We start from the raw sequence: 23389 nt of genomic DNA, 5'->3' as shown, positions 1-23389 counted from the left end.
CATTTTTACTGATCATATTTAAGGCTCAGCTAAATCTTCCCTCCCTCTCAGCCACACTGGAGACCTCCGAGCTGAGATTAAGAAGCTCGCTCTGTCATTCAACTCTCAGCTGTAAAGGTCACAGAGTTTTTCTGCTTCACGTTTACACACATCCTGCCTTCAAGATTTGGGAATACTTCTTTCACTTTTTATCTTTACTTGTTGCGCAAATTTTTGCATATCAATAACTGCCATACACTGCAAAAACATGTTTTTCTCTGGCAGAAATGCATTACATGGCAGACGGAGGGCATATTTTTTAATGACAGCTTTCAATAGGCACACATGAATACTCCAAACGACAACAATCGCGAATTTTTCAACGCTCCTCAGTGTCTCTTGCCACATATAACACCTGTCAGGGTGACGTGAGAGCTGTTATGTCAGCATCAGCGGGTGTCGTGTGTGTGTGTGGTATTTTTAGGCATTCTTCCCCCAAAAAACTCTGTTACCCTTCCAAAGACGCTGTGGTTTGAGTTTGATCATGTTTAAAGAAGCTCAAATGGGTGACAACTCAAAGTATAGAAAGTGGTTTCTTTACTAACTCCAACAAGTATTCACTGCAGTCTTTACTGCTTGTCTTTGCGTGTGCTAGTGCAGTGCTCGTTCAAAACACACGGAGCGAAAATATAGCATGCAAGGAATTATTATTCATTAAACTATTCAGCGTTACATTAGAATTAAAGCGCTAACATGAGCAGACATTTGCCCGAGGCTCACACTTCAGCAGCACGCCCAAGAAAGTTGCAAAGCACCGAAAGCGGGCGTCTATTTTTGCAGCTCAACAGTTCGCTCAGACAGGATTCAGAAACATTCAAAGAGACAAATGCAGTATAGCGAAGATATGCGGTAACACTATCTTGATTTTCAAATGTGATCAGCGCTACCTAATTTTACTGTGTGATCTGAGTTTGGTGTTCAGTGTCACAACCCGGCTCAAGGCTTGACAAAGGAGTGAGGTTAAAAATAAATGTATTTTACATAACTTAGGGGGAAATTAAGGCTAAGTAAGGTAAACTTGGTACAGCACAACCAAACAGGGTGCAAGCCAGGGGACAAGAGAGACCAGCTGACACTGTGTTTATCTTCATGATGACCAAACCCCACCGTCATGCTCGTGGATGCTGGTGACAGTGAAGGTCCTGTATGTAATCTTTAGTAAAGTAATATAATGCTGTTATAATCCATCATCCACCCATCCATCCATCCCTCTATACATCCATCATCCATCCATCCATCCATCTATGCATCCATCCATCATCCATACATCCATCCATCTATACATCCATCATCCATCCATCCATCATCCATACATCCATCCATCCATCCATCCATCATCCATCCATCTATACATCCATCATCCATCAATCCATCCATCTATACATCCATCCATCATCCATACATCCATCCATCTATACATCCATCTATACATCCATCTATACATCCATCATCCATCCGTCCACCCATCCATCATCCATCTATACATCCATCCATCATCCATCCATCCATCCATCATCCATACATCCATACATCTATCATCCATCCATCCATCATCCATACATCCATCCATCCATCATCCATCCATCTATACATCCATCATCCATCCGTCCATCCATCCACCCATCCATCCATCCATCATCCATACATCCATACATCTATCATCCATCCATCCATCATCCATCCAGCTATACATCCATCTGTTCATCCATAGACCCATCCATCATCCTTACATCCATCCATCCATTCATCCATAGATCCTTCCATCATCCTTACATCCATCTATTCATCAATAGATCCATCCATACATCCATCATCCGTCCATCCATCCATTCATCCATAGATCCTTCCATCATCCGTCCATCCATCCATTCATCTATCCATACATCCATCCATTCATCCATTCATCCATAAATCCATCCATCCATCCATCATCCATCCATCTATTCATCCATCCATCCGTCCATCCATCCATTCATCCATCCATCCATCGATACATCCATAGCTACACTCTAGATGGACGCACGCACACATACGAACCGTTTGAGCCAGAAGCTTATTGATTTACCGATGGATGCTTTGGATGTTTTTATATCTTGTTTTTCATTTCATAGACGCAGCTTAGACGTTGGTGAAGTCTATTAAGGGTTCATTTGAGCAGATATCACATTTTTGATTCATTTTTCTAAATCATGTTTTTCTCATGGTGCTCTCCAAGGAAACAAACTGCTGCTGGAGTATATTCATTTTAAGAATGAGTTATCTGTTTTTGCAATTTCGCTCATCAACTGATGAATAAATATTGATTTTAAAATATCATATGTTGGTGATACATAGACACAACATTCAGTTTTAATCGTGGAAAGTGGACAAATACATTCAAGTAATTTACTGTAGTAACTAAGTCAGTGATTAGTTTAATTTTGTGCTATTATATTCTATATATGTTTTACTTTTCTTCGCTCCACATTCATTTATAACAGGTATTTATACACTGTGTGTGTGTTACAATGTCTGTATCTGCGTAGTCAATTGTTGAGACTCATTTACAGGAAGTCAAATTCTGACGCCGACCCAACGTGTCAGTATTTGACCTGCGAATGAGACTCAACCATCTTTTCTTTCTCTTAATTGTTCACCTTGATGCAGGCGCAGTGGCTTGCCTCACATTTCTCTTCTCTCTCTCTCGCACCAAAGTAAAGGTTATGTGTGGTTAACACTGAGAAGGTAACGCATCACTGTTCATACAGCCAAGCTCAGTGCTGGTTCTAGCTGTCTTCAGTTCAGTAGTTAAGTCCAATCTGCAGCTAGTTTAAACCAAGTCCAGTTGAGTAAAAGATCAACATACATGAGTTTTGTTAATGAGTTTTCTGATGAAGACTGTTTTTTGCGGCTTTAATTGTCTTGTGTTGGGGAAGTAACGTGGTGTGAGTCACAGTTGAGCTGACAGTGCTGCTGTCAGTCACCAGTAAGCGAAGCTCCACCGCTCGAAGCTACCGACTCAGTCAGTGACAATGTTGATTCAGTATTGTCTCTTCAGTTTAAAGATCTTTTCGCTTACAGAACATCTTTATTTTATAATGATTTAAAGTGGAGAAAAGCTGCAAATCCTCATGTTTGAGAAGCTTTTCAGTATTTTGGTTTGACAAATAATCCTTAACAATTAATAATCAAGTTAGAGTTTACTTTTCTGTCGATCAGTTCACTGATTAAATTACTAAATGTTTGTTTTCAGTTTATGTCTGCATCATTTAAACAACTCACCAGTATTTATCTCCTGTTTTAGCCTGATGTTACCCCGACATCTGAGGCCAGTATTAGTATGCGTTTGTCACCAGTATTGCATTGCATATCATAAGAGGGTCTTTTGCATCATTTCTTTCTCCTGGAATATACTTTGAAGTTCTCTCCAGAAGCTGTGGCGCTGATGGTGTGTGCTATGATGAATGATTTAGACATCTGTCCGTTAAATTTGGCTGTCTCTGGCAGACAAGGTGGCTCTGAGCTCACAGGCATACTGTAGCTGTCGTTGCCTCTGAAGTAATGAGGTGAGATGGGTTGTAACCAAGTGTTCAACCAAGCAAAACAAAGCCATATGTTTGTCTAAAGGTGCCTCCTTTTGGACTGTTTGGATGTCACTGTTGTCGGAGCGGGGTGTTGTGTGCGTTTGTCTCTCTTGACTCTCGTGCTCCATCAAGCTCACCCTGTGTGCGCGAAGCAAACGGTAAATAAATGGCAGTCGGCAGCCGCTCTGCTTTAGGCAGTGGCCCCGGCCCTTTAATCTTAGCCAGCCTCTCCTCCTCGGTTTTTTTCCTTCTCTCTGACTAACCACCCTTGACAGGGGAAGTGCAGATAGGTAGGCTGCCTGTCGGCTGCGGGGCAAATTTAAACAAACGAGAGAAATAAAAGAAGGAACGCGAGACACAAAAAGGGAAGCTGACAGCTTTGGTACAGGAGAATAATTACAGACTGGAATGAAATTAGCTCAGGAGCATGGAGGGAAAGAATGGAATGCGGTGGGGAGAGCGGCGAAAAGAAAAGAGAAAATAGAGCAGCTTGTGCCCTTTTTCTTCAGGAGCAGGTTATGAGAGTCTGAGGGAGCTGAGGGAAAATGCTGAGCATTGTATCTAGAGCTTAACAGGTGTAACAAATTCTAGGAGGTAGTCATTTGCAGGGGCTGCTGCCTATGCAGTTACTGCTTTTAGTATAATAGAAATATGAGAAGTTGCCCAACAGGGAGTGCATCTAGAATGCATGTGTTTGAAATGTAGAGTGAGCTGGGAGGAGGAGATGAAAGGTGGAGGGAAGGTGAGAGTTGGATGCCGTCTACTACACTGGTTATTCCTTTGTGGTTTTTTTCCTCAAAAGTCTCCCTGAACTGCAGAGAAATTCCCCCACCGAAACTTTAACTGAGTTTCTTTGTGTGGCTGACTGTGTGCATTAGTCTTAATGCATCCTGTGAATATAGCCTGTAAGTCATGCATAAAGCAGCGAGAATAAGCACTCGCATTTTGACAAATAGCCTCGATTTCAATTAATAGGACCATTAAAGCTCAGAGGAGAGGCCGACGGGTGCATTCACAGCCGCTGTTAGCCAAAGAGCCATTTCTGAAAAATATCACACACACACACACACTCTTACTACAACTCTTGACATGCACACCCCATCACGTCAAGACTTTGCTCTCTTTCAGCATTAAAGGCAGACAACACGACAGCACACTCAAGGATTACTGCGAGAGGATCCGAGCTGATGGGGCCGCTGGCATAATTGTGATAAATGACGGCCTTTTGTCAGGGTGCCGCTCCATGAAGCAAAGAGCGCAGTTTCTCTAGCTTGAATGTGTTTGGGGGGCTTACATCCACTTCACCAACTCCAGTCTGAGCAAAACATAAAAACACACAGTTTTCTCTCTGGGCCTGATTGACTTTAATATAATGGAGGTTTTGAAAGTATGAGGCAGTTATTTGTCCCTCAGGCCTCTTGGCTTTGAACATTTCGGACAGGCTCCTCCAGATTTTTCCCCTATATGTGGCCGACAGAATGCCAATAATGCTCCTATGAAATAGCCAATGAACTGTCAACACCAGACGAGTATGAAACACTTTATTAGTTTGCACTCTGTCCTGAAGGTGTAGCTGACGCCAGCTGTGGAATAACGTCACAATATACACATGGTAGTGTGTCCAAGTCCCACATGGTACACGTGATGTGTGTACGCCTCATGACGACTAAGAGGCTTGTAGCTCCATGAGGAAACAAGGCACTTGACTGTAGGGCTGCAACTGATGATTATTGTCATTGTCGATTATTTGCATGATTATTTGATTAATCGTTTAGTTCATAAAATGTGAAAAAATCTGGGAAAATGCTCCCAGAGCTCAAAGTGACGTCTCCAAACAGCTTATTTTGTCCAACCAACAGTCCAAAACCCCCTCGATTCTCTGTTTGCGATCATAAATGACAAAGGAAAACAGGAAATCCTTGAATTTAAAGGAGACATATTACGCCTTCTTGTTTCTTTTCCTGTTTTTGAGAAGGTTGTGAAAGGAACATTAAAATGAGCATATTATGTCCCCTTTAAGAAGATTGAACCAGCAAATTGTTGACATTTTTCCTTTTAAAAATGACTGAAGCAGTTAATTGATCAATCAGAATAACTGGTGATTAATTTTCATACAATCGATTAATTGTCGCAGCTCTACTCGACCGTACTGTTTGCCCTCTACACCCACTGACACTTCATCCCACGGTGCCCAAAAACTACAACACCCACATATTAACAAACCAGTTATTGAAACACTCAGTTCATAAAAAAGTTTAACTCTTCCATTTGAATTGGAGCAAAAAGGGATTTTTTTTTTTTTTTTTTTTTTTATCGTTGGACAGGCAGCGGGACAGTTTGTTTCTTCTTCTTCTTTTTGAAAATGACGAACATAGACCTTTGAGACGAGAACAGACGACAGAAGACAGCAAAACATGAATTTTGAATGTGTTGTGAGACTGTAAAAGGATTACTTACACTGGTGTTCCGTCTTTGTAAACAATGTACGAAAATAGACCTGTACTGTAGTTTGTGTTGCAGTAGGATTAAGATGATGCAAAGATGCTTATTGCCCATCTTTTAAGCCCCACCACTGAAATATTTTATTTATGGAAACTGTGTTCTTCATGAAGAGTTGGCATCTTTATGCATGTTTGCACAATCTGTTGTGCTAAAATGGCTACCGGATGGTTTTTAACACCAGCAGCTAAAGTATGTGTAGGTGCAGCAGACGTCTCTAAAATAATCTCTCTTGCTGAAATTTTGCATTTAAATCAAGTAAAAGACAAACACAGTTTGGCAGGGATGGTCGGGCACAAGGTCCATGAGTCTGCAAGATTTCACTCCAACCAAACGCCACAGTGAGTGATTTCACTGATGAATATTTCTTGCCAGATCACTATTATATTATCAGCCGGTGTTTCCCCTGTTGGTTTACACGACACGGCAAGACTGGTACATGATAAATCTGGGAGGTCAGGACATGGAGAGATAGGCTATGAGGAGAAAACATCCTCTACAAATGCTATGTTTATCATGTTTGTCTGACTCTTCACTAGCCTTGTTTTACTGTGAAAAAAAAGGTGCTTCACCTCATCAGGCCTCTGAAATAAGAAAATCTAAGAAGGGAACATCACTTGGGATCGTGACTAGACTTTGATTTAAAGGGCCACTAGCCAAAGAGGTTTGGATTCTCTGGGTTAGACTCTATTGAAATACTGAAGCAATGTGCAGAGTGAGTTTTACTCCGTAGATGGCTTTTGAATCAAGTCCCTGTGGTACTGAAGGGGAAAATAAATCATCACTCCTCTCTGTATTAAACTTTTCTCTGTGCAGGTCGCCCTCTAAAGTGACAGAGAAATTGTACACTAAAGGTCACAGTCTGTATTTTGGCATCTAACATGAGACGAGTGTTGATCAAATTGTCCTTTCAAACCACACGAACTGGATCCAAAGTTAAATGAGTAAATCACAAATACAAGTATGTGGGAACAGCAAAAAAGCCAAATATGAAGAAAAACCTCAGTGAAACAAATTCAACACGTCTGAACGTTCAAAAAGGGAATTAGCACTACGAGACTTCAACACACATTTCTGGAATATTCTTTACAGTCTGATAGATGTGTTCACAGTGTTCAATTTAAAAATACACTCACACAAATCACAGTAATGCGTTTTGAGTTATTCTTAGTACAACAAAATGTGCAGAAAGCCAAGCTTGCCAAATGCATTTCCACAGTTCTGCATTGTACCCATCGCCATTGTACTGAAATCCAATACAAGTTCTCTGTTTGGATGTGATACTGGCTCGGCTGTCTCGACTTCTGGGTGTGGGTACATGCTTTTGTGCGTGCGTGCCTGTTCGGAGTGACTCTCTAGAGTTCGTGGGAGATGAAAGAGGGTCCTAAGGGCGTCTCTGTGGGCTCCAGGCTGACGTGGGAGAGAGTGTGGCTCTGGGAGCGAGACAGCGAGTGATAATGAGAGGCTGGGGCTTTCCCCTGGGCCTGGCCCTCTCCCTGCCCCGAGCTCTGGCTTGGCAGTGTTGAGTCTCCTGGTTCTGCTCCAGCCACAATCCCAGCTCCCGCTGCAGCGCGGTCCTGCTTGTGTTTCTCCCAGGCTGAGCTCAGCTTCACAGCCAGAGCCAGCAGGTTCTTCCCCAGGAACACGGTGGACACACGGGAGTCCCTGTACCACAGCATGCCTGTGCCCCTCAGGGCCAGGGTGAAGATATTGATAGTGACCAAGCTGAGCCAAGGGTACAGAGCCTCCTTACGGGGCCCCCTCTGTCCTGGCAGGCCGGTGGCTCCCAGCTCTGTGAGGGCCACACACGGCAGCAGCAGCAAGAGGGCATAGCAGTAAAAGAAGACCAGGCCCTCGGCCCAGATGGGCAGCCTCTGCTCAGCAACCCCTCCAGTCCCCGCTGCAGCACCTCCTTGGGCTTCCCACAGTCCTGCCTGCAGGTCCAGCACATCCAGCAGGTCCACCACCACCCACAGGAGCCGCCCCCGCACCTCCTGCTTCCTGCGCTGCGGCGTCATGTGGTCGGCCCCCGTCAGGATGAGAAACAGGGAGGGCAGACAGATGGACAGCAGCAGAGTCAGCGTCTTTCTGGCCAGCGGGTCGGGCGGCCGGCGCTCCTGCCTATAGTTATGGCAGACGAAGAAGAGCTTGAGCTGGAGCAGAGACAGGAACAGGAACCAGAGGGCATTGGCAAAACCACGACGTGGCGACCGCGCCTCCGACACCACACCGGCCGACACGAAGCGCAGCGCGAGCAGGAAGCCCACGTCCCCGAGCAAAACAGCCGCATACTGCCAGACGCTCGGCCCTGGCAGACCACGAGATCCCAGCATGCTCTGCTCCAGCAGGTAGAGGTCGACCACTGCCATCGTGCTCACTGTGACCAGGGTTGATACGCACACCTGGGGCGTGGGCACCATGCCTGAAAGAGACACACACACATGCTCAGTAAATCTCTTGCATCGCCTAAATTCAAACTCGGCTCATGTCACGTTCCACGGTGCCATCTGTCCTCGGAGAAACTATGAAATGTGAAGATAAGAACATGTTTCTCCTTAGCAGCAATAACTCAAACCAGATGTAAAATAGTTTTATGCTTGTTGCTATGGTTTAAGACATCAGCTGCCTAGTAAGCAGTGAGCGCCCTTCATCTTTGGCCAGAGCTACATCTACCCTGGCTGCTCAAGCCGAGGAGCCTGTTAAATTGTGTTTTTTTTCCCCTTTTTCTCTGCAGCGCTTTGAATTAAGCAGTCTTCATTTTCCATAAAGGTCCTAAGATTACTGCTTTTTTGATTCGGAAATCTTCCCCAAGTTCTCTGCTGATACTTTCTTCCTGTTTGTTGTTGAGGTTCCTGTTCTTTTTTTGTACTCTGCTTATTCATTATTAATTAATTGTGTTCAGACGCAGCTAGGTGCGCTGTCAAAGCCCTTTCTTCGCCTCTATAGTCTGCCATGTTTATTCTCACGCCGTGCTGCAGTCTTTAATCATCACAAATTCCTCTCTCATTTCAGATGAATATTGATAACTCTCTATTTGTTTAGAGATGTGTTCGAGTCGTGTCTTTGTGTACACACTGTGTGCGCCCGGGTGAGTGCACGCAGGCAATGCTAATTTGGCTGAATATGAGGGGTTTATTTTGTGTGTGTTGCAGCTCATATCTCAGGCACCGACAGCGTAAACCTCAGTATTGGAATAACGTGAGAAACGATCATTGACTTTACGGCGTAATCGAACCGACATCTCTTTATCGTATTTAGCCGTAAAAGCAAAGCACAGGACCGGCGGACTGTCTGCTATCTGCTCGGCAGCACTCGGGGGGTGTCAACCCCTCAACTGGATCGATGACATTATAATATAAAATCATTACCGGCTCAGATGTGTCGTAATGGCAACAGTTGAGCGTGATCGAGCGAGGGATTGTCAGCATGATTGCGGCCTGTGAGAAAATTCTGCCAGTGGAAAGTGTGTATTGATATCTTTCAGACGGAAGACGCATCACTTCCCTCACTGTAAGACTAGCAGGAGCTCTGCCGTCTCCTCTGTGCTGGTGAATCATTGAAGAGGGCTGAGGAACTCCACTGGGTTAAAGAAGAGGGTTAGAGAGTGTGAATGCGTGTGTGTGGCGAAGCGGGATTGAGCACACGACCGCAAGTGAAAGATTAATAGGCCTCTTGGCTGTCTACATTCCTAATAAAGTGTTACTGCATGATGGTAATAGTTCATAAATAAGCTCAGGGGGAGAAGGGGTGAAAGTGATGAAGAGGAAAAGACTCAAATGCAGATACAAAGTGACTTCCACCCACTTATGTGAGGACGTGCATTTCGCGAGCCAGCCCGGGCCGGATGAATCGAAATGTATTCATCAGCGGGGGTATTGAAATATCACAGACATTAAGGGTTTGTTCTGAAACAGATGAATCAAAGAGATGAGGAAAAGGAGCGATCTCCACTGATTAATCTGCTCGGAGGCATGGTGGGAGGACAGGCGTGGATCATGCCAGCATTCGCAATATCTGATTGTCTGCGAAGCCTTTTGTCTCACCACACACTGCAAACTTGATTATCATCCCACCCCCCCCACCCCCCTTCCAAAAGAAAATTCAATAAACCTCGCCACAGATTGAGAGGATATTGGAATTTAAATTTGGTTTTGCTTTTCTCGGGGAACAAGCCCCAGTCTGCGGGGGGAGGGGGAGGGGGACGGAGAAGTTCGCATCCACCGTTGCAGCTGGCTCTTCCTCGAGGTCGCGCCTCTAAAGTTATTCCACCTGCGCCTTAATTTTCACCCTGGAAATCTCGCTGTCAGGCCGCATTTGGGTTTTGACTCCCTGTCAACGCCTGTGTAATTTATTCTGCCCTGAGTGAGGGACCGGGGTGACAGCCTGTGTGTCCACTCGGCTCATCAATAACGGCCAAATTCATCATTCTCCTGTCTGGGAAGTGACACTGCTGTTGACAAGGTGAGGTAACCCATTTCGCTCTAAGCACGAGTAACGGCATGTAATGGCGCAGGTGAAAGATGAGTTCATTTTCGTTTTTTTTTTTCTTCAGACATTTGTTCGATTTTTTTTTTTTTTTCCCTTACTTCTCGCCTTAAAGCTAATCATGTGTGACACCTGGCGCACAGGATCTTCCTCCATCTTTGTAAGTCTGAAAAAAGCTCTTAAATTCAGGTGCAGGTGTGTGTGTGTGTGTGTGTGTGTGTGTGTGTGTGAGGTGGGGGTTTGCATCTTGCATTTGTTTTCCAGGTAGGCGAAGCAGAGATTAATTAGCCCACCCACCCCTCCCCTCGGTTGATCTCTACAGACTCGCCTCAGAGAGTTCCTAATTGTATCAAAGACCAGGATCCCTCACAAGTTTTCACATGTTCCACTGGAGCACCAAGGGCATCAGGACAACATCTCTGCCATAATGTGCAAACTAATTAATTAATAGAGAGCCAGGCAGTGTGCTGAATAAATCCCCTCCCCAGACTTAAAACCCACGTGACTCAAACATCTGTTGATTTGTCAGGTAGCAGCCAAAGTGTTGCCTGAAGGGCCTGTTGTTTTTTTTTTTTATTGTATAGAGTTATCACGTTTGTTTTCTCTTGAGTCCCCCCAAAAAATCATGCTTATCATTTGTTGCCCCAGCATGCACGCAGCCCTTCTTTCTTGCATCCTCTGCCAATTTAAACAATCTCTCCCTGCAACACCTGTTTCATAACTGCCCCCGTTCACAGCAGGTAATCTGGGGTTTTTTTTTAATCCGTGCAAGGCTGTGGTAGTAAAAGTAAAATCTTTTTTTTTTTTTTTAGTTACCCAAACCATTCGTCTTGCACTCTGGCTCGATCCTCTTGATTTACAGCTGGGAAATGTGCTCTCTTTTCCCTCCCAAGAAGAAAGAAGCAGGAGAAGCAGGAGAATCAGGAGAAGCTGCGGTCGGCCACCAATAAAGTCGCTTTTATTGGCGTTGATGAGAATAAAGTCTTATTCCAACAGTCCGGGTGTTTGTGCACAGGAGAGGAGGCTGCGAGAGGGGAAAGTCATCGCTACAGCAGAACAAAAAAAAAAAAAAGAAAAAGACTTATCCAGATCCATTGCTCTTCCCGTGCAGATCTGGCGTGGCCGATATCTTCCAAATGGCTCCGAGGTTTTTATTGCAGAGGCTCGAATCTGGATCTGTCACCTCCCGCAGTGTCGGCTTCTGCTGTTGTCGGGGTTTATCTTCTGACACAGAGAGACAGAGAGAGAGAGAGAAAGAGAGGGAGAGGGAGGGAGAGAGGGAGGAGGGGAGCTGCTCCTGCTCCTGCTGCCTCCTCTGCTTGCCGCTGCTGCTCTGTCGGGCTCCGGCTGCGCGGAGCGACCGACGGGGGAAGTCGCTCAGAAGTGGAGCGGCGGCATCGGGCGGCGACGCGCAATCGTTAAAGTGGAGACCGCAGAGAGATCCAGCCGAGGAAAGATGGCTCAGGAGGAGGAGGAGGAGAGAAGCGAAGGGGGAGAAACTCACTCACGCTGTCCGAGTTTGGCTGTGCTGTTCATTTGTAAGCATGTTACGTGCCTCCAGTTCAGACCTCCCACCCTCTTCCAGTCCCTCCTCCTCCTCCTCCTCCTCTCCCTCCTCCTCCTCCTCCTCCATCAGCTGTGGAAGTTAGACGCTATGAATTCTTGAAAGCAAACCCCAGTTACAGTACACTCATTGGTTACGGTTAACGCCACTTGCAGGAAGATTAGTTGCATTGTTTTCGGGGAGCAGGCAGATTTACCTTATTTACCCTTCCTCGCCTCCGAATTTAGAAAAAAATAAAAATAAAGCGCGAGGAAGTGGAGCGAAAGATGCTTGTAGCCTGTAGACACATTTAGAGCTCAGAAGGCAGATGTTACAACTTTAATTAGTCCTCCTTCTGTCTACTTACTGTCTTAGTCACACAAGGAAATCATCCCTCTGTTGTAGATTAACTCATTACAGCCGGCTTACTGCATACTTAAACAGAAGGATTGGGAATTTCTGAGGCAGATCTGCTCCCAAAATGAATCTTTTGGAAACAGTTTTCAGAAGAAAGGCTGGCTGCCGTCTTCCGTTTGGAGAAATTAATTTGGGGTTCCTTTTGTCGAACCACAGATGCAATTTTCTTTCTTAAAATGTCCAACGTCCAGGGGGCTCAAGTCCTCTTCCTCTGTGTGGTGCGGTGGGTTCTTTTTTAGAGTGAGAGGTTTAATCAGACTGGTGAGAAAGGGGATGGAGACTCATCTTTCTTGTCAGATCCAGCTCTGCGCTCTGCTGGCTTCCAAGAGAAGAGAGATTTTCCATTTTCCTCACTTCAGCGTGAGGTTTTCTTTTTTTTTTTTTTTTTTAATCTTCTTCACCCCCTCTTCTTCTTCTTCTTCTTCTTCTTCTCCTCGCCTCTGTCACTCCTCTGTCCTCTCGTTTATCCTATTCTCTCCTCCTTCCTGATGCCATGCTCCTGTTTTCTTTTTGTTCCCCGTGGGTGTGGTTGAAGGTCATTGTGCACACTGGCTCACTTTCAGAGAAAAGAGAGGAAGAGGGGGGGGAGAAGAGACGAGGCAGGAAAAAAAGGACAAGGGAGAACAGTGAGAATAGCAGAGGAGGGCGAGGGGCAGCCAGGCGGACAGGCTGTCCACAGTACTGTGCAGTCATCACTTTTTGCTTCCGACATGATTGGGGAAGTTTGGAAGGACACATGGGGTTACAGACTGTCCGAGAATGCTAAAGGCGTCAACAGTGTGCGGTGCCACACATCAGACCCGAGGCTGACCTCGCCAGACATGGAGGACTCGATCCCTTCCCCTCCTGCGCTCGGATCTTCTCTCTCTGAGTCGTCTCGGAGTGCGAGACGTGAATCAAATCAGGGCTCCTCTGATTTTGCATTCTGTAACATTATCGCAGTTTTTGATGCTCAATGAAACAAAACCAAAAAAAATGAATAAATAAATGGACGCAGCAGAATCAGAGATAACTTCTTTTTATTCCTTGTGTTCTTCTTCTTGTCAAAACCTGGCACACACTTTTACCCACAATGCAGCTCGACCTCTGACAGTTCAGAGGTTTGGTCTTGAAAGCTTATTTAAAACTAAATCTGTTTTATGGAAGCACAGTAAGGATTATTTTCAGCTGATGATTACCTGCGTCTCATGGCTGACGACAATAACAGATTCCTAAAGATGGATGATTTGATATTGTTTGTCTCTCTCGCGTGCACGCCGCGGCTCTAACCAGGTGGAGCAGTCTGATGTCACGAACCCGACAACAGCGTGCTGCGCGTCTTCTTCTTCTTTGTGTTTATTGACAAAATGCCAAACAGATTTAGAGGAGCATGCTGCCACCGACTGTATCTGAGCGCATAGATGTTGCTCTTGTTAAGCCTTTCAAAGCAGTTTGGCTTCATATTAACAGGTACATTTATCTGCTACAAGTGATGAGATCAATTTCCCAATATAGGGCCTGTATTTACCATGCATTACTAATGTTTTCAAGGTTTAGGAGTATGAATTTAAACAGCTTACTCCTTACTCATCGCATGTAAACCGAAAACCTTTTCATATTTCAAATTGAAACAATCCGGTCATCATATTTGTTTGTCGTAGAAAGAAAGCAAGAGTTAAAGATGTTGTGTAGCATGTCTGAATTCTGTGAGACCTTTGTTACATGTTGTTGTTTACTTGTAACAAATGTTTACAAAAATGAACAAACCCAGAGAAATACGCATTTCATTTGAGAGTGAGGCAGGAAGTCGGCTAACGTGGCTACACGTAGCGTGAATGAAACATTACCTCGTCCGTGAACATTTCTGTCCGAGTCAGGTCAGATAGATTTTCATCAGCAATGGTTGTTGTTTAGCAATGAGAACAACAAACTCTCACGATGCAAAGCTGCTTACGTCCTATGTTTTGTGATGAGTGCGAGACCCCCTATTGGCAGAAATGTCATACTGTGCATTTTAAAAACTCATAATCTAAACGTAGAACCACAGTAGGTGCCGGGGCTGCACGATAAAGTAAAAAAAAAAAGAGAACATATTGAGATTATTTTGACTGGTTTTACAATTGCGAGATGATTTTGTGATTAATGAGAATGCTTGTTTTGATGTGACGTTTGTTGAGGTCTGTACTGAACAAACATGTTTTCTCAGATCTGGATAACAAGCTTTGCTAATGTTGCCTGGAAGTTTTGGCTTCAAGTAGAAATGAAGAGCGGCCTCTTGTGCTTAAGCCCCAACAGATGCAGACTCAAGTGAAATCACTTGAGAGAATTCGTCTCCAGCTCCGTCTGACACTACAAAAGGGCTCGCAAGAATTTTTTTTAATTTTCCATACGCAGTCGTTCTCCTCAAGAGCTACACACAGCCATGGATGTATGAAATCACTGGAGTTCCTCTTTAAAAACACCTGTAGTGCACAAAATTCACCATTTTCTCTGTGAAGACTCGGCAAACTCAACAAAAGATTTGGTAGAAACATTTTTCTATGAAGTCTGACTTTATTCCAACTGCTGACTCTCTTTCTTTGTGTGTCTCTCCTCGGCTTGTCAGCGTATCTTGTGATTGTTCAGTCGTCACCAGCGTGGAGCCTCAGCTGCCTGCCGCTCAGGCTTCTGTGTTTCTGCTGCAGCCTCCACACGTGATTAATCATGTGAAGTGGCAAAAAGCACAACACTGTCAAGACTGTGAGGGAGACCTAATGGAGTTGAAAATGGGATGTTTTGTCGTGATGCAATCCATTTTGTTTCACCTTCGCCGGCTCGCCTGCCTGCCTTCTCGCTCGCTCACTTGCTCGCTTTTTCGCCATGCCCCCAAACGGCAAATTCTTCTTCTGGTGCCAGGTAGCAGAGGAAAGTGTGAAGGCTGTGTCTATTTTAAGCAAAGATCCAGACGGCAGCAACACTGCTGAGAAGTTTTGGCTTGTTTTGGTGGTTATAAGGATGAGTCCCTGAATTTGGTTCGCTCCGTCGGCTCCGCACTCATAGCCGTTTGAGCAGCACTCCTCTGCTCTTTTATGCAGGGCTGTATATTGGCCTCAGCACAGTTCACTGGAGACTCGGGGTGAAAATCGTTTTCATTTTCCACTTTTAAGACTAATCCACTGATTCCAGGGTGGAAAATCAAGTAAAATGCATGTCCAGCGTGAACTCAATTTATTTTGTGCTGTTTGCTGTGTGCGGCTGCGAGTGTTGGACCTAAGCCCCGAACGCTCTCAGTTACCCAGCCTGCAGGCGAGGGTTCAACATGAAACCTAATCAGCTGTATGACGCTACAATGAGGCTGAATGTGATAAAATGCCAACAGCGGAGCAGATTAAATGAACAAGGTAATGAACGTAATGAATGAGAGTGTTTCACACCGAAGAGTTTAATTAACCTCGCCTCCCACCAGCCTCTCTCCTCTGTAACACCTTCCTCACCGTATTGCAGACCTCCTCCGGGTCGACCGCCCAGGGCAATTTATCGAGTGGCCTTGCGTGCCAGGGGCAATTACTCCAGCCTCCTGCCCCAAGGCCTCATCCTGCATCTGTGTCCTGTATCTCTGTGTTTGCCACACTCCAATAAGCACAGTGCTTCTCTTGACCTACTCTCCCTGCTTCCCATCTTCCTCCTCCTCCTCCACCTCCACTCCCTTTCTCTTCCTCTCTCCTCATTTTTTTTTCTTTTCTTCGCCGAGACACCTGCGACCACACACACAGTGAACGCTTCCTCACTGTCAGCACTCCCTGGCAAGCTTAATATGCACAAATATCCATGCTTGAACTGATAGTCTTGTCAGATTGAAATGAGGCAGAAGTCTTCATACATAAACATACACACTCACACGCTCACCCATATTCATGAGGACCTCCCGCGGCCTTCGCTTTACTTCTCTCCCGTCGCTCAAACAAACCTCCTTCCCCATTGTTCAAATATTGACCACGACCACTGGACACATTCTGACAACTTTAATACACCTCAGCAGTCTCTCTCTTCTCCCAGTCCTGTCTCTCCTCCCTTCCATCCACACACAACATGCACGCACACACACACACATACACACATACACTCTCGCCATCCTGCCACACCAGTGCTACATCTTGTTAAAAAGAGTTAGTGAAGCTGAAAGGCCAATCACATTAACACGGAGGGAGTGTCAAAAAAGACTGCAGAGAATATGGTGGAAGGGTCAAATCAAACGGACACTTCTCTGATTTTAATTGCAAATGCTTAATTGCTCCCATAATTATGAGTAATAAAGCTCAGCCGCGCTGATATTGAATGGATCATATAGCAATTACTCACCACTGTCGCCGCCGGATTTGACGGCGAGAAATATCTTCGTAGATTAGCGTCTAATCCCGGTGCCCAGGATCTCAGAAGTCTTTGAAGATGTGCGGCTGAATGTCCTCGTCCACGGCCGGCGGTGGAAGGCCCCGCCTTGGGTGATGGGCTGCAGCCATTTTATACTGGAGAGCACCCGGCTCTAATCAGTCATGGTGGAGGAGAGGGGATTTATCCAGCAGCTCGGACTCGAGGATGATTAGATGCTCAGATGCAGTGAGCGGGGTTAGCGATTTGGCCAGGGCGCGAGTGTTGCTGTTCCAGTTCTCTCTCGCTCCCTCGCTGATAAATGTCATGTGAAGTTGGAGGAGCCAACCTTGAAACCTGCTCTCGTTGCACACCAGCCCTCTGCTGCATTTAAAGACGGTGATTGCAATTACCAGCATGGCTCAATTTGCTGTAATTACAGCAGTTAAACTATTAAATAGCCTGAGGCCAAAATAAAACTTGCTCACAATGTCGTTTCCAGAATCTAAGACGGTTGGACTCTGGAGAAATAACTTCATTAAAATATGATTACCTGTCTCTGGTGCATACTTGATTGTGTGTGTAACTCAGGGCAAACTGTCTGCTATCCTCAAGTGGGTCCCGTCCCTTGTCTTTGTTCTCACGGGCCACTTTTTAGCTGTTTCTTCATGTTGAATTTCCCCTTTTTTTGCGCTGTCTGTCTGGTCAGGGTGGCCATGTGAAGTCTTTGCCTCTGTCTATCTTTAGAACAGTCGCTCCTCTGTCTGCATAATGTCCCTCTGCCCGTGCTTAAGCACATTTTAGAGGCATCAGGCATTATCTCTGGCTGGTCGGGGAGGCCCTTTCATGGCATTGTGTGGCTTGAAAGGGCCATCGGAGTCGGTGGGAGAGATCATTATCCGACACGGGCTGAACAGAAGGAAGGGAGCGGGAGCTGAATGTGTGAGGCAGAGCCCGAGGGTTTGCTTTGACTCATACCCAACATCACAGCCTTTATACTAATCCATATTTAATTAGACTTTCCTTCATTGCTCCCTCCCCACTTGTTTACCCTTGCTATGTTGTTTTATGGGATGTGGAGGGAGGGAATGGGGCACGGGTAGAAGGTATTGAGGTTGACATGGGATTACTATTAATAAGCACGGGAGGGGAGGGAAGGTAGAGCCTAGTGAGGGCTCTGGGGACGTAGCTGTGTTTCATTTCATTAATTGGATATTGTGATTCAAATAGCAGCCATAAGCTCGGAAACAATAACCTTCCCTGCGACTCGCGATGTGATGTGTTGAAATTTCAATCAGCCTGTTGTTATGGTGTCAGCGGACGCATCGAAAACGCCCGTGAGTAATGAGTAGCACTTTGGACGCTAATGAAGTGACGGTCTTGTCTGATTTGCAGTCATCAGGTGCCTTCAAAGCCTTTAGTGGAAATGATGTTCACAGAAGTTTCTGCTCCGTTAAGATCAAATAAATGTCTTCCCGGATACTGTCATTGGAGAACGTCTCAGGATGACTGGCTTCTCATCAGATCCATTATTAGAATCTGAAAGCTGTGCTGTGCTCTGTCGTGGAGCAATAGAAGCTCGCGAGTCCATTAAACTGTATAAAACCACTTTTTTTTTCCCCTCCTCTCATTTCTGAAATGAACATTTCAATCAGCGTGTTGCCTTTGGGAAGGATGGCAGATGAAGGTCAGTATAAGTTTCAGCGGTAATAATTAGATTCTTTATTAGGCTTTGCCGCCGAATTCAGCTCCGAAGAGGAATGGTGCAAAGAGGCAGCGTTGGCCGGGTGTTGACTTAATGTCACCCATCCATTTTGCTTTCGCTCTGGTTGGCCTTGCAGGAGCTGGAAAATGGGAGGCTCATTCATCACTGGGTTTCTCTGGCTCTGGGCGCCAACATGCATTCAGTCATAACTCGAGTGACAGACACACACACACAAAAACACTCTGGAACAACAGAGAGCTGTGCACACACACACACACACACACACACACACAACCATCTCAGTGTGAGTATAGCAAGAATAACTCGCATGAAGCGTCTCAAGATGTAAAGGCGCATGAACTCACACACCTGTCACATATATACCGTGACACGTCTGCTCCCCGAGCCACTGGTGTGTGCAGATACAGTCAGACCTGTGCTGAGCTTTGTCACTGATTGACTGACAGCAGCCTGCGCATTTGTATTCAGGCGGCGCAGTGTGACACCGGTGACGTTTTAACTGTTTCTCATGCATTTTAAAACCATCCTCCCTCATTTTTCCATGTTTATGTCCCTGTTTTTCCATCCCAGAGAGGAATCCCCATCGGCCAGTTCTGTAAGGACTTCAATGAGAAGACGAAGGAGCTGAAGGAGGGAATCCCTCTCCCGATCAAGATCCACGTGAAGGTGCGTCTGCGATTCCTCGCTGTGGGTCCCTCCAACCCATTCGTGACCTTCTCCACTTAACATGCCTCCGTCTCACGGTTTTGGTTAATTCATCTAGCTGCATAACATTACCATAGCACTTCCATTATTCATACTCTACCACTGAAGTAAGCCTTTTCCATTTGCATTCATTAATGAAGCAATACCCAGAGGAACTCGGAGTCAAGAAGCATTAAGTGCACACAGGAAATGTGAATTACTCAGAAAAGAGGTGTTATGAGCGTGTAGTTTTTATTTTACGCAACCACATATTGTTTGACTCGTCACACCCTCCCTCCCTCTCCTCTGTGTGTTGTTGTGTCCTTTCCGCTGAGTAAATGTGTGTTGTAATGAGGTTTGTGATGTAAGGAGGGGGAAGCCTAATCCTTTAAAAGGCGTGAATTTATTTTGACATGCAATATTCAGCCAACAGCTCTGCCATCACGACTGGGGCCTCGCTGCTGCCGAACGTTGCCATCTGCTGGCGGCGCTCAGTGCTGTGTTTGCTCTCTTCACCCTGTTCTGTGTTGGTGTGTTCACGCAACATGTTTCAGCCACTCAGATTGATGTTTCCTCAGCTCAACTTTCACCTCAGGCTAGTTCTCACACTGCCTTTCATCTCACTTTAGAGGAATGCCTTGACATTCTGGGGAATTTGCTTATTTACTGTTTTGCAGAGAGTTGAGGATCGAGATCGTGAGAAGATCGATAGCACTCAGCCGGGAGGCAATTAGCTTAGCATGAAGAGTGGAACCGGGGGGAACGGCTAGCCCGCTCTGTCCAAAAGTTTTAAACGTTTTGCATCCATTTAGGTTGACCCATAAACAAGCAGACGTCCAACAAGATTAAGATTCAGACATGCTTGTGGCTCTGTGAGGCGGTACAGTACTGACTCACAGCGGTGCTCTCAGCTAAATGCTAACATCGGCGTGCTAACATGGTATGACAAGTCCAGCTGAGGCTTATGGGAACAGCATTGATATTACATGAGTCTGATCATGAACCAAATACATCGAAACACTACAAAGAGATCGGCTTTTACCATTGAGTTAAAGCAACATTATGCAGAACATGATCTTCAAACTGTTCAAGGTAAATAAGTTACGTAGTGTTGCTGTAAGTGGGCCTGCACTGACCAGTTTTTGCGGCACGGGCACGTTTACATTTTAATCTTAGTTGCTTGAGTTTTTCTGTGTTCCAGTGCTTCACTCAACCTGCCCCCTTCCATTTATCACCTGGGAGGCAGAAGAACAGCCTATTTCCTTCTGATGCCCATTAGTATTGTCAAAAGCATCAAAATATTGATAAGTTGTTTTTTTTCTTTTATCAAAAATCTGAATTTTGATATCCAAATCTGTCAAGAAAACACTGATCGTCTACTAGAAATAGTGTCACTGCTGTTTTTTGACTGTGTTTTGAACAAATGTATTCTACTGAGCCGACTCACACAGGCTGCGGGCAGTAAAGCAACACCCTGCTTATCCAGGAACACATTAAGGACTGTACGCTATAAAGCCATGAGGTTATTATCAAGATGCATGTGTAATTAGAAGAGATCAGAGGAGCAGAATTGACCTGTGTGGAGAAATGTGCTTCCGAACAGACTACAGGCACTTATTTTTTTCCACTTCAAGCACTGGTAGTTACTCCAGTTATTCTTGTCAAGTCATCGGGTCGGATTCAGACTTATCCGGGCCAGATAAGACACACAATTTAAACCATTTTTTATGGTGGAGTGCTGAGGAACAATTGAGGAGTTTTTCACAGCCGGAGGAAAGAAGCTGCTCTGTAGTCTGATGTGATTCACTTCATTTCCCCCCATCTTCATATTTACAGTTTTGATCTCACACAAACAAAATATTTCCCTGCATCCTGCAAAAAGCTGTGAGTAAAAAGGAAAACTAGTATAAATAAAAAATGTGTTGAGCCCTTCTTTCACTCACTTCCAAAGCAAACTTAAGGGGCTAGCACATCAACGGAAGGCTCATACAGCTTTTGTCCACAGGGGGCAGCAGAATCAACATCCTTCCTTGTCACGGCTTTAAACAAAATACATTTTTGACCTGCAACTTCTGACTCATCCTGAGAGGATTTTTAACATGTGCACCAAATCTCCCATCAATCCATCCAGCGGTTTCAGAGACATTTCAGTCTGGAACACAGCGGTGGACCGACAGACTGAAAGTGTCATCCATAAAAATGGCAAGTCGTGAAGTTATGTGCTGGAAGATGCATCTCGGCTCACGGTGGCTCGGTGCATTCACCCTCTGGTGTCATCTTGTCACACAGGTTGCCAGATATCAATTTATGTTTCGGTACAGTTTAAGCAAACACGACATAGCCAATAAATAAATGAGGCAGGCAGATTTTTTTGTATGTTGGACAGAGCAGATCAACTGTTTCCCTCCATAACAATTCATATTTAGATCCTGATAATAGAGTCTTGAGTGAGTCTTTTTAAGATGCTTTCTCAAATGAATAAGACTATTAAAGATAAATCATCATCAGATTTATTATGTTATAGATTATAAGACATTTATAACACACTGTTCTCTCTTTAGATCCAGCTGACATTGAACAGTTTGTTAGTGAATAGTTAACTGCTAAGAAGTGAATGATGATGAATTTATGTATCTAATAAAGCAACAAAAAAGCTTAGTGAAGGTTTAACAATAACATAATAGTGAAGTTAAACTCATGTGTTTGTATAAGTAACTGATAAAGCTTGTATTACTTTCTAGAGCGTCTGTTAATTGTAAAATATTTGTCTTACATTATAAAAAATAAATGTACATAAAATGCTCAGATTAACACTTAGTCTTATAAATGTTAATAAGTACCATATACTGTAAGCACTGCCCAGGTGTGGCTCAGAGGTAGAGCCAGCATCTTGATATCGGAAGGTTGCTGGTTCAACTCCCCTGATCTGCATGTTAAAGTGTCCTTGGGCAAGAAACTGAACACCAAACTGCTCCTGATGTGCTGGTCGGCAGCTTGCATGGCACCCAGCGCCATCAGTGTATGAGTGTATGTATAAATTACTGTAAGTCGCTTTGGACAAAAGGCTAAATGCCCTAAAATGTAAATGTAAGTGCTTTACAACCTGATTAACTAATGCTTAATACAAGGATCTTTGACATATCGTGTTACAGGTCTGCTGTGTTTCCAGGCTTTGTGCTAAGCTAAGCTAATGCCTCTCATCATCTACATCGCTGAATGAAAAAAATCCCAAATCTTTCTTTTAACATTGTGGGGGTTTACTTGTTCGTTCACCGCAATCCACTTTTCCCCCCCATCTCTGTATTTTTTTCTCTCTTTTTCATCTCGCCTGTCAGAGGAAGCCGCTGCAGTAAATGTCGTGTGTTTTCGTCGTATAAAAATGTTAGGATGAAACAACAGCGAGCTTCAGACCTTTGCAACTGATCTGTTTTTTCACAGATGGTGAAGAATTCTGTTGCCTCTGTCGAAAGGTCAATACTGTTAGATAACGCGGCTCAGATGACAAATCACCTGCTCTGTAGTATCTCCTCTGTTCCACCCACACTTTATTGTCCTGTGTTTTTTTTATTTATTTATTTATTTATTTATTTTTCTATTTGACAGGTAACAGATAATCCAAAGTAAACTTTCCTCAGATGATTCATTGATTGGCTCGATATGTCAGATTGCAATAAATAAAGGTCTCAGGCCGGGGAATGAATCTGAATTAAAAGAAAAGGGCCAGAAAAACATAGCGGGGCTGAGAAGATCACTTTTATTTTTAGTCCTGAGGGGAGGATGGAAAGGGTGAGCGAACGAGGCCGGAGGGCAGTTCGACGATGCAGCGGGAAGACAGCGTTGATAACTCACTGTTTTAATGAGCGTTCACATTAATTTGTCTTCTGGAACACTTTAAATTGTCAAGTATCAGAATAATCAGCTACCTCTGCACTTCTCCTCATCATTGCTTTAGTTTTTGGACTCACAGTAACTGGTGACGTTCAGATACAAGCAACCTGAATACGCCTGATTTGTTTTCTCCATCAAGATCTGTGCGTCTTTCCCTGAGAAGTGGAAAAATGCCCCATCATGCACGCTAAAGGAAGTTAAATAAAACTCCTGGATCCATCT

The 23389-nt window shown here is 44.7% G+C and overlaps 2 protein-coding genes across 2 annotated transcripts in view; one reads left to right on the top strand and one right to left on the bottom strand.

Moving 5' to 3' along the window:
• The window catches only part of mrpl11 (mitochondrial ribosomal protein L11), a 49623-nt gene that overhangs the window by 17699 nt on the left and 8535 nt on the right, over positions 1 to 23389 (top strand). Inside the window, exon 3 of the mRNA XM_037077309.1 lies at positions 19166 to 19261. Within this exon, the coding sequence (XP_036933204.1) occupies positions 19166 to 19261 (96 nt within the window). The remainder of the gene's footprint in view (positions 1 to 19165; positions 19262 to 23389) is intronic.
• Positions 5892 to 13538, bottom strand: tmem265 (transmembrane protein 265). Its single transcript, XM_037077308.1, has 2 exons — positions 11403 to 13538; positions 5892 to 8523 (listed from the first exon to the last, which is right to left on the bottom strand). Exon 2 carries the CDS (start codon positions 8519 to 8521, stop codon positions 7457 to 7459), a length of 1065 nt encoding a protein of 354 aa, XP_036933203.1. The 5' UTR covers positions 8522 to 8523; positions 11403 to 13538; the 3' UTR covers positions 5892 to 7456.

The sequence above is a fragment of the Acanthopagrus latus genome, chromosome 18 (genome assembly GCF_904848185.1).
Source record: "Acanthopagrus latus isolate v.2019 chromosome 18, fAcaLat1.1, whole genome shotgun sequence".
In the NCBI taxonomy this organism is placed as follows: Eukaryota; Metazoa; Chordata; class Actinopteri; order Spariformes; family Sparidae; genus Acanthopagrus; species Acanthopagrus latus.
Note: the sequence above shows the minus strand (reverse complement) of the source record. Positions and strands in the feature narration are given on the sequence as shown.

Coding starts and splice junctions, on each gene's coding strand:
- tmem265 (XM_037077308.1), bottom strand. CDS start 8,521: ATGGTGCCCACGCCCCAGGTGTGCGTATCAACCCTGGTCACAGTGAGC.